General features: G+C 29.0%; 1 protein-coding gene across 2 annotated transcripts in view; it reads right to left on the bottom strand.

Moving 5' to 3' along the window:
* Window positions 1-18,569, bottom strand: part of LOC142230462 (UNC93-like protein) — a 143,326-nt gene that overhangs the window by 27,486 nt on the left and 97,271 nt on the right. For both annotated transcript variants that reach the window (XM_075301096.1, XM_075301097.1), the window contains exon 2: window positions 14,511-14,680. In XM_075301096.1, the coding sequence (XP_075157211.1) occupies window positions 14,511-14,558 (48 nt within the window). In that variant the 5' untranslated portion in view covers window positions 14,559-14,680. The remainder of the gene's footprint in view (window positions 1-14,510; window positions 14,681-18,569) is intronic.

Here is an 18,569-nt window from a genome sequence, read left to right as displayed (position 1 = left end):
GCAAGTATCAGAGTCATTTCCATTGCATTTGATCTTATATACTACGTTTGACTTGTCTTCTTTCTTAATTTTGGATTTTGTCTTGCTGAAGAATTGATTTACTGTATTTTGACAAAATTTTCTATCGAAATAAAATTTTTACGAAATTTCCTATGGAAATCAAATTTTGACAAAATTTCCTATTGAAATAAATTGTTGACAAAATTTTCTATAGAAATAAAATTTTCAAAAAAATTTCTATAAAAATAAATTGTTGAAAAAATTTACTAAAAAATAAAATTTTGACAAAATTTCTATAGAAATAAAATTTTGACAAAATTTACTATAGAAATAAAATATTGACAAAATTTTCTATAGAAATGAAATTTTGATAAAATTTTCTATAGAAATGAAATTTTGACAAAATTTTCTATAAAAAAATATTTTGACAAAATTTTCTATAGAAATGAAATTTTGACAAAATTTTCTATAGTAACAAAATTTTCTATAGAAATAAAATATTGACAAAATTTACTATAAAAATAAAATTTTACATTTTCGTTTTGTTTGTTATTGTTGGTTTCTCTTCAATCATTATTGTTGTTTTTGATCTCAGCTTAAAACCATGCATTGACTAAACTACAAGTGTAGCTTAACCAACAGAGGAAAAGTATGCTTGTCAAATTTATTTGGGCAAAGCCTTATAGACTGCAAGGTGGTTAGATGTACAGCTGTTTCGGAATTACCACATTCCTCATCAGCATCCTCTATTTGCAGCAAAACTATCAACCAATTATCAGAATAAATTCGGGTAATTCACTCAACCCAAAGTGAACTACACTTGAACCTTCCGAAAAAAGGTTTGATATATTAGTTTTTTACATTTTCTATAGAAATACAATTTTGACAAAATTTTCTATAGAAATAAAATTTTGACATTTTCTATAGAAACAAATTTTTGACAAAATTTACTATAAAAATAAAATTTTGACAAAATTTTCTATAGAAATAAAATTTTGACAAAATTTACTATAAAAATAAAATTTTGACATTTTCTATAGAAACAAATTTTTGACAAAGTTTTCTATAGAAATAAAATATTGACAAAATTTACTATTGAAATTATACTCTTACATTTTCTATAGAAATAAAATTTTTACAAAATTTCCTATAGAAATAAAATTTTGACAAAATTTTCTATAGAAACAAAATTTTGCAAAATAATAATAAAAAATTCCAAACCGGTCTACATTTAAATATACGTATACTTTTACAATAGTCTTTAAATTTAATATTATGTAATTTTAGCACCATTTGGCTTCGAAAAAAAAAATTTAATATATTTTTAGTACTTTTTCGTCAACATAATTTATCATCCCTGAGGTATTTTAGATTCTTATTATTTTAAATAAAAACATTTTTATTGCATCATAAAACATTGGAATTATAATTTTATTTTACAATAGTCTTTAAATTTAATATTATGTAATTTTAGCACCTTTTGGCTTCGAAAAAAAATTTAATATATTTTTAGTACTTTTTCGTCAACATAATTTATCATCCCTGAGGTATTTTAGATTCTTATTATTTTAAATGAAAACATTTTTATTGCATCATAAAACATTGGAATTATAATTTAATTAATAAATTCTTCATATAGTCATTTATCAAACCATAAAATAATATATCAATTAATTATCTTTATTCACATGGCAAAAATTTTACACTTTTTACCTAATAGCTTAAATAAACAAATTATTGAAAATAACACGTTTTCGCACATTCCTAACATCTAATCTTTTAAACGAATAGAAATAAAAGTATGAATAAATATATGTATGGTATATGAAATAAAATGAAATCTTGTTCTTGGCCAATTTGAAATATTGTATGTCATTGCTAATATATGGTTTAGTTAATGGTTAAGTCAAATAAAATTACCACCCGGTGTTAAATAATTTACTGCTTAAGGAGTAGTATTCAATTATCGAAACAGCAAATAAATTTAGCGTTTAATCATTTTTTTTCTACATTGACACCATTTGCTTTGTTATTATCATTTGCAATACTTTTACTTTTCATTTTATTTTAAATTTGAAATGATTTAACACTAATGCCTTATTGTTAATAATAATAAAAACAAATCGAATATAATTAGTAATGTGTCTATACATACATGTTCTATTAATGTTGAAAAGCTTATATTAAGCTTTTGAATTGATTTCGTCTGTATGTATATATGGGGGGAAACAAGTATTTACAAATTTTTATGATAAACTAACATAAAAATACAATTATTTCCCCTTTTTACTTGCCTAATATAGATTGACATTTAATAATGTCATGATTTTCATTATAACATGGCAATTGGTTTAAGTATTTTTAGAAATTCTCATATAAATTCATAAATCACAATTTATTGTCATATTTGAAATATAAGTAGATTTTGTAATAATACAAGCAAATGGTATACGATAGGTTTGTAAGGAAAGAATGTTAGAATTTTTTTTTAAATATTTTTTGTTATATTTAACAAATGATTAAATTTCATAAATTTGAGTATTTAGAAAATTGATAATTTTAGAAAATATCTAAATTTATATTCGCGTTAAATTTACATTATTTGATTTTATCAAAAATGTTCTCCTTGTCAAAACGTAGGTTAGGTTAGGTGGCAACCCGATGTATCAGGCTCACTTAGACTATTCAGTCCATTGTGATACCACAAAACGTAAGATAAGCAATATTTGATCAATTTTGGATTTGTCCCCAATATTAATATTAACTATATTAGTTTAGTTTTTTTGGACATATATATTAAATCATGTGTTATAGTACATTTTGAGAAAACTAAACTTTAAGCCTGTATTTCCATATTTTTAACATACTAAACGTAAGTAAATATTCACATTCATTGATTTTAAGGATTTTTTTCATTTGTTGCACTATACTCGCATTATTAGAAAATGCTATAATATAATTGAAAGATTGAATATTTTTAGTATTAAATTCGTTATTTTTCAAACGTCCAAAACTGAATGCTCAAAGAAGTTTAAGCATTAACATAACGGCAGTGATATGTACAAATAAGAGAGTAGAATAAAAATGAGAACTTCAAAATTTAAAGTGTTTTGTTCTTTCTAACACCATACAATAATTTAGTTTTGTTACAATACAATGAGTGATTAACAGATAGAGAGAGAGACAATTAGTGCATATTGAAGGAAGTTTAAGTATTAACATAACGGCAGTGATACAAATAAGATAGTAGAATTAAAAATCATTGATGTTGTTGTAGTTACAAAAATTGATTACCTTTTGTTCTCACTAATAAACAATAATTCAGTTATTTTACAATGCAATGAATGACTAACAGAGAGAGAGAGAGAGAGAGAGAGAAAACGAGATAGACAATTAGTGATACACTAATACGACAACACTGATGATAAATTACATTGCAATAAATGACTAACAGAGAGAGAGAGAACAAGAGATAGACAATTAGTGATACACTAGTACGACAACACTGATGATAAATTACATTGCAATAAATGACTAGCAGGGAGACGTAGACAATTATTGGTACACTAGTACGACAACACTGATGATAAATTATTTATGCCCATATAATACGAAACAAAAAAATGTCCTCCTTGTCAACACCTAAGATAAGCAATATTTGATCCATTTTGGATTTGTCCTCTTTATTAATACAGTTCACTTTATGTTTTTGCATATATATTAAACCATTTGATATAGTACATTTTGAAGAAACTAAACTTTAAGCCTTTATTTCCATATTATTAACATATTAAACGTAAGTAAATATTCACATTCATTGATTTTAACGAATTTTTCATTTGCTGAACTATACACGCATTATTAGCAAATGCTATAATATGATTGAAAGATTGAATATTTCTTGCTGGTTTCATTATCATTGTTGTTTTAAAACATGTCGATGGTTATTAATCATTACCGGTATTGAATATGTTAAGGTGTTTTCATTAAGTATTTTTCAAAAAACACAACAACAAAAATTAAAACAAAGAATATATAGGAATGCTATGAAAAAGTGAATGTCAATGAACGGCTGAGTGAAAAAAACATATGTTGTAAAAAAAAAACAAGAAAAAACAGATATTTTAAATAATTCATAGTAACCATAAGAGGAAATACTAGATTTCTTGGAAGACATGGGAAAGCAATCATATTCATAATGTAATCATACTTTGGACAAATTTAATACAAAAGTAAACAAAAGTTGTATGGATATAGAAAATAGATATCACCGAAAGGAAATACGCGCTGCCACTTTCCTAAAGTAAAGTTTGTTTAATTTTTTATAGTATGTAAATTTCGCCAAATTTTCCTATAGAAAATAAAATTTGAGAAAATTGTATATAGAAAATAAATTTTAATGAAATTGTCTATAGAAAGTAAATATCGACTATAATCCTAAAGAGTTGCCTGGCTCTAGCTGTTTGGACGAGTTGTATTTTAATATTATTATTTAGCTAGATACATGTAATTCTTAAATTACACAATATAAAAATTGTATAGGGAAAGAGGGCCAGACAGACGTACATGTCCAATATGTTCTACCTTACCGAATAATATAATTTTATGAGAGTTTATTTTTATTTTGTTGGTTCTGCTGCTATTCCCCCAGTGATCACAGAAGACTTTTCTTTTATTTATTTACAAAAGATAATTATATACATTATGCTTCAGCTCCGCTAGGGCATTATAGAGGCTAGCTGGCAACTTTTACAAATATAATATATTAACAATTAATATATGTATTTATTATTTAACTAAATTCAAAAACAAGGAAAAAATTATTAAGTTTTCTTAAGATATTAAGAACATTTTGATATTTTCAAATAGATATTCTAGAAGTTTCCTTTTAAATTGACTAATTGCTTCTGATTACCGTATTTGCAATGATAATTTATGGAATTCTATGTACTCAACACGTTGTTTTGTAGTTTCCAATCGACACCGGACAAATTATAAACGTTCCTAGCATTAAATTCGTTATTTTTCAAACGTCAAGAACAGAATGCTCAAAGAAGTTAAAGCATTAACATAACGGCAGTGCTATGGACAAATAAGAGAGTAGAAATAAAAATCATTGATGTAGTTGTTACAAAAACTAAAAGAGAACTTCAAAATTGAGTGTGTTTTGTTCTTACTAATACCATACAATAATTTAGTTTTATTACAATACAATGAGTGATTAACAGAGGGAGATAGCAAGAGAGAGACAATTAGTACATATTGAAGGAAGTTTAAGTATTACAATAACAGCAGTGGTATATATATAACAGAGTAGAAATTGATGTTGTTGTAGTTACAGAAACTAACTGAGAAATTTGGGAAAATTTTGTTCTCACTAATAAACAATAATTGAGTTATGTTACAACGTAATGAATAACTAACAGAAAGAGACCAAGATGTAGACAATTAGTGATACCCTAGTACGATAATACTGATGATAAATTACTTTGCAATGATTGACTAATTGAGGGAGAGAGAGCAAGAGAAATACAATTAGTGATACACTAGTACGACAACACTGATGATAAATTATTTACGCCCAACAAAAACATAAAGTGAATAACAATGTAAATTAATATAAATATTTCTGGTATGAAAATGCTCTCGGTAAAATGTAGAAATTAATACAAACCAAATTTATTACAGAAATTATAATTATTAAGAGATTTTGAACGAATTTTTCCCACAGGAGCTAATTTGGAGATATTTTCTATAGAAAATTTTGACTAGATTTCAAAGGTCTAAAATAAAATATTTTTTTTTTCTATAGAAATTGTTTTCTTCTTTTTAAGAAATCTTTAATTACGAACAAAAATACGAAAGTTAGATTTCGTTAAAAATGTTCTCTAAATACAGTAAAATCACTTGAACATAGACACCCCATAAAGCCAACACCTGTTATAAGTTAACAATTTATGTGAGACATTTGATATGTTATCATTTTAACAACCCCGCATCGGTGGTGACTTTCCAAATAGGGACAATATTTACACGGAAAAAAATTGTCCTTATTAGGAAAAATTTGACATCCTTAATTTTATGACATTAAATTTGCAGAAATATAGCAATATTTATTTTTTAAAGAATAACATCATAATTAAAATAGTATTTATAATATTTTATTTAGAATTTCTCTTCTTTAACCCTCTAATGCCCCAATTTTTTTGCCAGCTGTTTAAATTTTCAATGTTAACGACACAAAAGCAAGAGAACTAAGCAAGAAAAATTGCAAAGCCTCTTGAATAATTTCAAATAAGTTTTTTTTAATGTAGCCAATTTTTGCTTCCTTATTAAATGAAGGCCGCCTTTAGGCATTAGAGGGTTAAATTTAGGATAGTCATCTTTGAAATTTGCGTGCCTCGGTTAAAGTGGTGGGCCCTTTAAGTAAGGTTAATTTTCTTTAAGTTAAAAAGAGTATCTTTAAATTAAATGAGATATTGAATATTTTTGTCTTAAGGATAAAAAGCTTCAAATATAGGCTAAGGTCTATTTTGCACAGAAAAAAAGTAAACTACATTATGAGAAAAATGACCTATCTCGTCCGAAAATTTAACTAAATTTAATTCTAAATTTTGAGATTCTTTAAATTGACAAAAAATTTTCGGCTTTTTTTGATTTTTAATTACCATTTACGAAATGCATCTTTCTCGAAAAGAAAAAAAATGAACTAAAAATAAAGAAAAAATCTTAAGCGCCAGATCATTGTCATTTTAACAACGCTGTAGTTCATTCTTACTAGTTTTGAGAATTGTACAAAAAACTTCTTCTGTTTTAGTTAGAATTACACTAATTTATATGCAATTGAAATTTTACTGCCATTTAGTTCATAAAATTTTTGAGATATACTTGGAATAAAGAAATAAATCGTTGGGCTGGGGAAAATTTCTTACAAAATTTTAAAAATAAACTAAAACAAAATAAAATTTTTGCAATAAATATTAGTTAATTTAAGCATCAGTTTTACAACAGACTTTTTTCTGTGTGAATTTTCTGCATCCTTTTTAAATTAGGAAAATGATTTTTTATAATTGTATTATAATATAAATTTTTAATATTACATTTATTTGTTCGTAAATAGATTTGTTAATATGAAACGTAGTGTTTGAGACTACAAATGATACACTGAAAAAAAAATATTGTCTTAAACACAAAGATTTCATGTCCTTAAAATTCAAATGCGTTACTTGGAAGACGCATTTCTTTGATACGAAGATTTTTTACTTGACCAAAATGATAAATATTTCACTGAAGGCATTTTATTTTTAGAGTTAGATGTTTCGACATTAATATGGGTCTCTTTCATGAAAGAAAATTGTGTTGGACTAAGGTCACCTTGGTTTTATTAATTCTAAAAAAAATTTTCAAAATTACTGAAAACGTCTTTCAATTCGTAGACTTTTTATAGCTCGTCTAAAAAGCGTTCAAAAATAGGAGACGTATTTCATATTTAAAGACGAGTTTTTCTTGAAAAATCTCAACTTGGTTTTATTAATTCTAAAAAAATCTTCAAAATACTGAAACCGTCTTCCAATTCGTTGACTGTTTACTTTGAAATCTTATAGTTTATATTTATTTTTTATTTATATCCATTTATTTAAGCAATTCAAAGCTTTTAAAATGCCGGTAATTCGCTAACCAAATGTGAGTTTGAATTTCCAATTTTAAGTTACTGTTAATATGCTTATAATAAATTAAGAATCTTAATAAATTAAGATTTTTGTTGTAGTATCAAGTATGCAAATCCTACATTTAAAAGTTAATTGCTTCTTAAATATATCCTTAGTGTAATTGCTTGTTTTTTGTCTCAGAATCAATACCGAAATAATTTAAGTAAAGACAAAACCTTTGGAACTGGGTAAGATTTTTCTCAGTTTGCCGTGGGTACCATGACTTTTTGCTATTCACGGAATGTTTAAAATAAGATTGTCAGTGAAATAAAATTTACCCCAAAAATTTTGAATTTTTCTTGCTATTTAAAATATATGATGCATATTTTTTTCAGTAAATATTTAAATAACAATTTCAAACGAACTCATCCTCGGTCAAGTGTTGGACATAATAAGATTAACACCTTCCAATAATGACGCCAAGGATGTTGAAACGTGATTAACAAATTAATTTATTTGTTATTGTGAATATTATAAACAAAAATAAACAAAAAAAAAACACCTGTCTAACTCTCCTATAACACTCCCCAAAATTTGCATATGAGCAGTTTATTTGTATGTTCAATTTATTAGAAAATATTGTAGTACTTCCCCTAGCCATAGATCTTTTCCGTTCATATTTTTGTTCGTTCTCTCAAGCCTTAGAAAATTGTATTTACAATATGTTTTTGCAAAAAAAAATGTATCTCTACTCAATATTGATCGCATCTTCTTTAGCATGCTAATTTTAATCAATTCTAATAATAAATATTCAGTGCAACACCACACGCGCCATAGAACCTAGAGTACAGAAAATACGGAGAAAAGAAAATAATAAAAATGCAACTTTTTTTGCGATTTGCATAGTAATGAGCGACTACTGACAGACTTAATGTCTGCTTCCTACCGTTTTAGGAAATCATTAATTTTTCCCATAAATCTTGGCTATTTCCATAAAATCCAACCAAGACCATCGGGAAAAAAGTGGCAAATTGCAAACGGTAGTAGCAGCAAATAATCGCATATAAACATTTGAGATGACAATTAGCCAAAGGAGAAATCACCTGCTGCCAGCAGCTGATCAACACCAGTCATACGAGTCAGCTGAGAGTGACATGATTCTTTTGAAAGTAGATTTAAAATTGACAGTTAGATAAGTGATTTGGAAAGCTGACTGCAATCGCATTTGTTGTGATCAATGTACCATAAATACAATTGATCAAATGAAATACTATAAATATATAAGATTTCTATAAATAATACGGGTATGAGTAAAAACAAATAGATAAAGATTTCTGAAGGTAAACTCATTTCCAATTGCAATTAATTATATTTATTTACACATAATAGTCGATTATGTTTTAATAAATCTTGACATTTAGTATTTGAGATTTGTTAGTAAAACATGTTTCATATTAATATATAGACTGAATATGATTTGTTGAGGGAAATATTGATTGGACAAAGATAACTTTAATTTATTTACATGCATTTATTATAGACAAAATATGTTGAGAAGGAATTTAACTAAAAATGATGTCATGAAATATTTTCTTGTGAAACTAAAAACAAAATTAAAATTCCAATTAAATAAATTCGAAAAGAATATTGCAATTTAGCTAAATCTATATAAATTTAATTTTTTTTTTATAATTTTTATTTTTATAATTATTTTTTGCTCTGAGACCAAGATTTCATAGAAAGATATCTTTTACACAAAAAATGTATTGTCAATAATTTCGCATAATTTTTGGATAATTATTTCCTAAAATATAGACCAAAAAATATTTGGTTTTATAGAATTTTTTTTTATACAAAAATTGTATTGTCAATAATTACGCATAATTTTTGGAAAATTATTTCCTAAAATATAGCCCCAAAAATAGTTGTTTTTAGTTTTTTTTTATACACATCGAAATATTGATCTAAGACCCCATAAAGTATATATTAGAGGTCTGCATCGAATAACTTTTCACTACATGTATGCAATTCGCTTTCGAATATAGTACATACACTGTCTTTCTATCAGAGCGCAAGTAGTGAAGTGAAGAGAACACTTGCTTGTCAAATACCACCAAGTACTTATCCGAAAAAATATGTGTTCCGAAAAAAAGGAACAATAAAAATGTAAGTACTTGAGAAAAAGTACAACATGGATTCTCTTCACTTCACGTGGTACCACAAGTATTGCTCAGTTATGTGCGAAGCAAAACTTTTCATTATTATTAGTCATAGATATGTATGTATGTCACATATTTCATATATTTATGTATGTCACACACTTACCTTCACGTTTGCCGTTCTTTATATCAATCCGAAAACATACATTATGGAGAGTAACTGTTTTCTTATATTTCTGAAACTGCACGTGGTACATGGAGTACTCAATGAAGTTTTGTTCTCGCAACATACTCGACGTGATCACTCTGAGTACACTTCAATAAGAGAGAAAGAGGAATATGTGTTTGTTGGTAGTGAAGACATCAGAGTAGCAACAATAAGTTACTAGTGGCTTTTGGTGTTCATCAAAATGTGTACCAATTGTTTTGCGACTCTCTCAAATAGATGTACTCATGTAGCAAGTACACGTGTACTCTTCATTTACAAATGGAGTTGTGCAGACCTCTAGTATATATATTCTGGGTCGTGGTGAAATTCTGAGTTGATCTGAGCATGTCCGTCCGTCCGTCCGTCTGTTGAAATCACGCTAACTTCCGAACGAAACAAGCTATCGACTTGAAACCTGGCACAAGTAGTTGTTATTGATGTAGGTCGGATGGTATTGCAAATGGGCCATATCGGTCCACTTTTACGTATAGCCCCCATATAAACGGACCCCCAAATTTGGCTTGCGAGGCCTCTAAGAGAAGCAAATTTCATCCGATCCGGCTGAAATTTGGTACATGGTATTAGTATATGGTCTGTAACAACCATGCAAAAATTGGTTCACATCGGTCCATAATTATATATAGCCCCCATATAAACCGATCCCCGGATTTGGCTTGCGGAGCCTCTAAGAGAAGCAAATTTCATCCGATCCGGCTGAAATTTGGTACATGGTGTTAGTATATGGTCCCTAACAACCATGCAAAAATTGGTCCACATCGGTCCATAATTATATATAGCCCCCATATAAACCGATCCCCCGATTTGGCTTACAAAGCCTCTAAGAGAAACAAATTTCATCCGATCCGGCTGAAATTTGGTACATGATGTTAGTATATGGTCTCTAATGACCATGCAAAAATTGGTCCATATCGGTCCATAATTATATATAGCCCCCATATAAACCGATCCCCAGATTTGACCTCCGAATTTCATCCGATCCGGCTGAAATTTGGTACATGATGTTAGTATATGGTCTCTAATGACCATGCAAAAATTGGTCCATATCGGTCCATAATTATATATAGCCCTCATATAAACCGATCCCCAGATTTGACCTCCGGAGCCCCTTGGAAGAGCAAAATTCATCCGATTCGGTTGAAATTTGGTACGTGATGTTAGTGTATGGTATCCAACAACCATGCAGGAATTGGTTCCTATCAGTCCATAATTATATATAGCTCCCATATAAACCGATCGCCAGATTTGACCTCCGGTGCCGTTTGGAGAAGCAAAATTCATCCGATCTGGTTGAAATTTGGTACGTGTTGGTAGTATATGATATATAACAACCATGCCAAAAGTGGTCCATATCAGTCCATAATCATTTATAGCCCCCATATAAACCGATCCCGAGATTTGGTTTTGGAGCCTCTTGGAGGAGAAAATTTTATCCGAGTGAGTTGAAATTTGTGGATGACAGTCTTTCGTAGAAGTTTCTACGCAATCCATGGTGGAGGGTACATAAGATTCGGCCTGGCCGAACTTACGGCCGTATATAAAGGGTGATTTGTTAAGAGCTTGATAACTTTTTTTTTTTAAAAAACGCATAAAATTTGCAAAATCTCATCGGTTCTTTATTTGAAACGTTAGATTGGTCCATGACATTTACTTTTTGAAGATAATTTCATTTAAATGTTGACCGCGGCTGCGTCTTAGGTGGTCCATTCGGAAAGTCCAATTTTGGGCAATTTTTTCGAGCATTTCGGCCGGAATAGCCCGAATTTCTTCGGAAATGTTGTCTTCCAAAGCTGGAATAGTTGCTGGCTTATTTCTGTAGACTTTAGACTTGACGTAGCCCCACAAAAAATAGTCTAAAGGCGTCAAATCGCATGATCTTGGTGGCCAACTTACCGGTCCATTTCTTGAGATGAATTGTTCTCCGAAGTTTTCCCTCAAAATGGCCATAGAATCGCGAGCTGTGTGGCATGTAGCGCCATCTTGTTGAAACCACATGTCAACCAAGTTCAGTTCTTCCATTTTTGGCAACAAAAAGTTTGTTAGCATCGAACGATAGCGATCGCCATTCACCGTAACGTTGCGTCCAACAGCATCTTTGAAAAAATACGGTCCAATGATTCCACCAGCGTACAAACCACACCAAACAGTGCATTTTTCGGGATGCATGGGCAGTTCTTGAACGGCTTCTGGTTGCTCTTCACTCCAAATGCGGCAATTTTGCTTATTTACGTAGCCATTCAACCAGAAATGAGCCTCATCGCTGAACAAAATTTGTCGATAAAAAAGCGGATTTTCTGCCACTGATTTTGGTAATAAAATTCAATGATTTGCAAGCGTTGCTCGTTAGTAAGTCTATTCATGATGAAATGTCAAAGCATACTGAGCATCTTTCTCTTTGACACCATGTCTGAAATCCCACGTGATCTGTCAAATACTAATGCATGAAAATCCTAACCTCAAAAGAATCACCCTTTACTTGTTTTATATTTAATTGTTTTAAAGAAATTTTCCAGAATTGTCTTTCTTTGTTACGAACTAAACTTGAACCTAAAAACAAAACTAAAATTCAAATAAAATAAATTCAAAAAAAAAACAAATGGAATTTAGTTAAATTTATATAAATTTTAAAATTTTTATGATTAGTTTTTTTCTTCTAAAAGCAAGATTTAAAAGAAAGTTATCTTTTACACAAAAATTTTATTTCAAATAATTTCGCATAATTTTTGGAAAATTATGTTCTAAAATATACCCCAAAATATTTAGTTTTATTTTTTTTATATTTAATTGTTTTAACCCTCTGTATCATAGTGTAGACTGTAGGCAATATACCGTTCGAATGCCTCAAAATTAATAGAAATAACTTCTTTAGCTCAATCACCCACTGTATCCCGTGGTTTACATACTGAGCTAATAAACTTGTAAAAATAGAACAATTAGGTGGCACTACGTGCTAGAAATTGACCATTCTTTATTGACTATTGGTATTTACGAAAAAGTGCCGGTTTGCTGAGACTTCAAAAAATAATAAAAAAAAATTTGTGATTGTGTTTTGTGTGCAATCTTGATAAATTGGAGAGGTAAGTGTTTGAGCTTTATTGTAGAATGTTCTTTTTGAAAAATTTTTACGTTTTTTTTTTTTTTTTTTGGTGGCAAATAATGTTTGGCAACACACCCAATTTGTGGGAGTTTCTTTTCAAATAAATAATAAAAATAAATGAAAATTAAAAAATACGTGTATTTTATTTTTTTTCCAATACCAAAAATTATACAAATCGGAGTTCAGGAGTGATAGAGGGTTAAAGAAATTTTCCTGAATTGTTTTTTTTTTTTGTCAAAAATTGTTACGAATTAAACGTGGGTATAAAGCATAAGAAATTTTTCGTAACATTCTCAAAAATAGTATAAAAGAACTACAACATTATTAATTAACTACCCAGCAAAAAAAGTGTCACCAAAAAAGTAGTGAAAATGTTCTTTTTAGATCCGGAATATCCACTATTTCAACAGCTGTTGCACCAAATTTGCATCACTTCTTAAGGTGGATGTAATTAACCATTTTTTTTGATATTTATATATATTTTATATTTTTTATGATTTTTATTCCATCTTCCATCTTTTATTCCCTGCCATTGTAATTTTCCAATATTTAATCTCGCAGAACTTTGTTTATAAATGAAATTAGGCAACGTTTTTTATGTTGTTTGTTTGTTTGTTTGTATGTTTGTATGGTTTTTTTTTTTTTTTTTTTTTTTTTTTTTTTTTTAACTGAAGTTAAGTGTAAATATATAAATTAATTTTAGTTTTTTATTTTAAATGGTCTTGGCGTGTAATGGGTTAACACTTGTCTGAATCGTTTGACCTCAAATATTTCAAAATTTCGCAATTTTCCTAGAACGGATTTAGCATTTTCTTCGACAAAATTTGAATAATTTGTAACATTTTATTAATTCTTACTCTGTTTTTACCCCATTTGAAAAAAAAAAAAATAAAATAAACCATTAAAAAATATTTAAAAATAAACGACTTGTAAAAAATTGAATTAAAAAACTTCCTGTGCAATTAAAATAAAGAACATCTTTAGGAGAATATTTTCCGAAGTGCTTTAATGCCAATTTTTTTGCTGGGTAGGTAATGATTTGGCACCAACATTTTGTTCTTTTTGATCAAATCAGTAAATTGTCCTTAATTCATCTAAAAAAAGATAATAAAATTTAGTTCAATTTTCGCATGAGTTAATCCATTTTTCCCTTTAAAATATTTTTCCATTTTTTCCGTGTGGGGTCAGACGGTCATTTATGTGTCCTTAGGTAAATTTATGAACCCCCCCCCCCCCCCCCCCATAAAAACGTATTTTAAACATACATGAAATTATTCACGTTTCACTTAATATTAATTATAACTTTAGTAAAAAAAAAAAAATTAAAACAACAACAATTCACTATTATTGTTATTGTTGTAGTGCGTTTTTGAACTTACCTTCACAGGTTCATCGTTTTCAAATCCACCGTTGGTAAAACCAGTCATTTTGTGTGAGTTATTGTTGTTGATGTGTTTTTTGTATTATAGTCCGGTGGGAAAATATTAATGTATATTATTATTTATAAAAAATATATACGTATGTATATATATAGTAGAGATGCAATATTCTGTAAGGGAGAGAAACAAAAAAAATGTTAATGTTAATAAAATACACAAATAGCCATAACAAAAGATGATAATGATATTAATAAAAACTAATAATAACAATATCGATTTCAATCATATAACAATGTATTATTAACTATAATTTACTAGTTTCGTCATCATAATATATGCGAAAAAAACATGAATATAAATGTATTACATATGAACAAAAAAAAAAAAAAACAATAAATAATCATTACATATTTTTTCTATGATGTTTTATAACGTTCATCGTGTGGATGAATTGTTTTCGTTAATTGTCCAATTATATTCTTTTTTTGTTTCTAGACTGTTATAAATAATTTTATAATTATAATATAATTTAATAACACTAGTCTTCAAAAAATTTGTTATAGAGTTTTTTTTGTAAATTATGCGATCGTTGTTTAAATACATAACAAACTTATATACACAAAAAAATATTTTATGATTTCAGTCACCAAAGTAATTGATTTTTAAATGAAATTGCTTCAATCAATTAAAAAAAAATAACTGATATAATTATATTTTTAAACATATTACAAAATTAATTCATTTAAGAAAATTGTTGAAAGTTTTCACATTTTTAAATTAAAATATTAATTGTCGCACACAAAAATTATTTTTTCTCATTCAATCACGAAATTAATTGATCCAATTAATTTTTTATATTGGAATGTCTTCAATCATGAAAATGATAGTATCAATCACAGTTTTAATTGAAAAGAAAATATTTGAAAAAAAATTAATTGATTTAATTTAAAAATTTCAATTAATTGTTTAATTGATTCAATTAAAAATTTAATTTGATTGATGATAACGAAACTCAATTATTTTTTGTATTAAAACGTTATTATTTTTTTACTTTCTTAACTGACTTTGTGTTTTTATTTGATTATTGTTTGAAATAAATTTTTATGTAAAAATTAAAAAAAAAATCCAACACTTTTTTAACTGACTTAGTCTTCCGAGTTTGATTAAAAAGTTAATTGTATCAATTAATTATTTAACTAAAAATTTAACAAGTATATACGGCCGTAAGTTCGGCCAGGCCGAATCTTATGTACCCTCCACCATGGATTGCGTAGAAACTTCTACGAAAGACTGTCATCCACAATCGAATTAATTGGGTTGTGGTATCTTAAAATTCTTAACATCGTTTTCTAAATTGTGAGTTAGTCCATACGTGGTATATATTAGACAAAAAATGTATGTATAGGTAAGTCTACAAATAATTACGAATCGATATGAACTTTTGCACGGTACGTAGAGAGCCAGAATTGAAATATGGGGGTCGCTTTTATGGGGGCTATATACAATTATGAACTTGATATGGACCAATTTTTGTGTGATTGGGGATCTATTTATCTGAGGGCTATATATAACTATAGACCTATATGGACCTAGTTAGCCATGGTTGTTAAAGGCCATATACTAGCACAATGTACCAAATTTCAACTGACTTGGATGAAATTTGCTCCTTCAAGTGGCTCCAAAACCAAATCTCGGGATCGGTTTATATGGGGGCTATATATGATTATGGACTGATATGGACCACTTTTGGCATGATTGTTAAATATCATATACTACCACCACGTACCAAATTTCAACCAGATCGGATGAATTTTGCTTCTCCGAAAGGCACCCGGGGTCAAATCTGGGGATCGGTTTATATGGGGGCTATATATAATTTTGGACTGATATGAACCAATTCCTGTATGGTTGTTGGATACCATATACTAACATCACGTACCAAATTTCAACCGAATCGGATGAATTTTGCTCTTCCAAGGGGCTCCGGAGATCAAATCTGGGGATCGGTTTATATGGAGGCGATATATAATTATGGACCGATTTCGACCAATTTTTGTATTGGTGTTTGAGGCCATATATTAACACCACGTACCAAATTTCAACTGAATCAAATGAATTTTGTTCTTCCAAGGGGCTCCGGAGGTCAAATCTGGGGATCGGTTTATATGGGGGCTATATATAATTATGGACTGATATGAACCAATTCCTGTAGGTTGTTGGATACCATATACTAACATCACGTACCAAATTTCAACCAGATCGGATGAATTTTGCTTCTCCGAAAGGCACCCGGGGTCAAATCTGGGGATCGGTTTATATGGAGGCTATATATAAGTATGGACCGATTTCGACCAATTTTTGAATAGTTGTTAGAGATCATATGCTGACACCATGTACCAAATTGCAGCCGGATCGGATGAAATTTGCTTCTCTTAGAGGCTCCGCAAGCCAAATCGGGGGATCGGTTTATATGGGGGCTATATATAATTATTGACCGATGTGGACCAATTTTTGCATAGTTGTTAGAGACCATATACCAACACCATGTACCAAATTTCAGCCGGATCGGATGAAATTTGCTTCCCTTCGAGGCTCCGCAAGCCAAATCGGGGAATCGGTTTATATGGGGGCTATATATAATTATGGACAGATGTCGACCAATTTTTGCATGGTTGTTAGAGACCATATACTAATACTATGTACAAAATTTCAGCCGGATCGGATGAAACTTGCTTCTCTTAGGGGATCGGCAAGCCAAATTTGGGGGTCCGTTTATATGGGGGCTATACTAAAAGTGGACCGATATGGCCCATTTGCAATACCATCTGACCCATATCAATAACAACTACTTGTGCCAAGTTTCAAGTCGATAGCTTGTTTCGTTCGGAAGTTAGCGTCATTTCAACAGACGGACGGACATGCTCAGATAGACTCAGAATTTCACCACGACCCAGAATATATATACTTTATGGGGTCTTAGAGCAATATTTCGATGTGTTACAAACGGAATGACAAAGTTAATATACCCCCATCCTGTGGTGGAGGGTGTAACAAAATTTCGCAAAAAATGCCATTATTTACCGCTTATGTAACATTTATAGTCAACTTCCCACCTCGATTAGCAATTAACCAGAAGATAAATCACAGGGATTCAACAATTTTATATGCGATCAGCTGTTCTCTCAAACGATTATCAGCATGTATCACTGAGTATAGGATATCTATCACAGGGTTATTAACCTTTTTGTGCGAAATACTATATCTGCCTATTTTACTGTGCAAAAGTTGTCAAATTCACACAAAAAAAATTTTTCTGATTCAATCACGAAATTAATTGATCCAATTAATTTTTTAATTGAAATGTCTTCAATCACAGAAATGATAGTATCAATTAAAAAATTAATTGACAGTCAATTAAAAAATTAAATTTTTTTCTGTGTTTGCATCCCTATGTATTCGAAAAAAAATCCAAAACAAAGATTTCGCAGTTATTTTGCGAGAACCTGTTTTTTTTATATGGATTGTAACAGTTTTTCGTGTGAAAACGTAATCTAGTACTAGGCTTAGGAGATTAAAGTGACATTTAGAGAACACTTTTGCCAAACAAGTTTATTAGTCAGCTGATTCAGCTGCCATTTTTTTTTATCACATTTTTAGGTAAATGAAAAGCATCCAAAAATAAAATTGGTCCTGATTTTTGTATGTGATAGATCGGATTAGCTTACTTAGTTGATCTATACAAATAGGCTTTCAGCTAAACCAATTTAGTTTTAGGTTCGTACAATACCAACGGCTATATTTGCAATTGAATTCACTGTCAATTGATGTCAAAACAGCTGGCTCGGAAGAGCATTCAACCGAAAAGCCGTTGACTTGTTAATAATATTTAGTATATATATTTTTTTTAATGTTATATTAATACTTATAATAGTTCAAGTTCATGAACAAAATTGTATACTTTTTCCGCTTCACATTCAGTTTTGGCGAAAAAAAAAAACAACATCAACAAAATACTATCATAACAATATTTCAACGTTTGCTCCCAATTTTCAAACAGCA

The sequence above is a fragment of the Haematobia irritans genome, chromosome 3 (genome assembly GCF_050003625.1).
Source record: "Haematobia irritans isolate KBUSLIRL chromosome 3, ASM5000362v1, whole genome shotgun sequence".
Classification (NCBI taxonomy): Eukaryota; Metazoa; Arthropoda; class Insecta; order Diptera; family Muscidae; genus Haematobia; species Haematobia irritans.
Note: the sequence above shows the minus strand (reverse complement) of the source record. Positions and strands in the feature narration are given on the sequence as shown.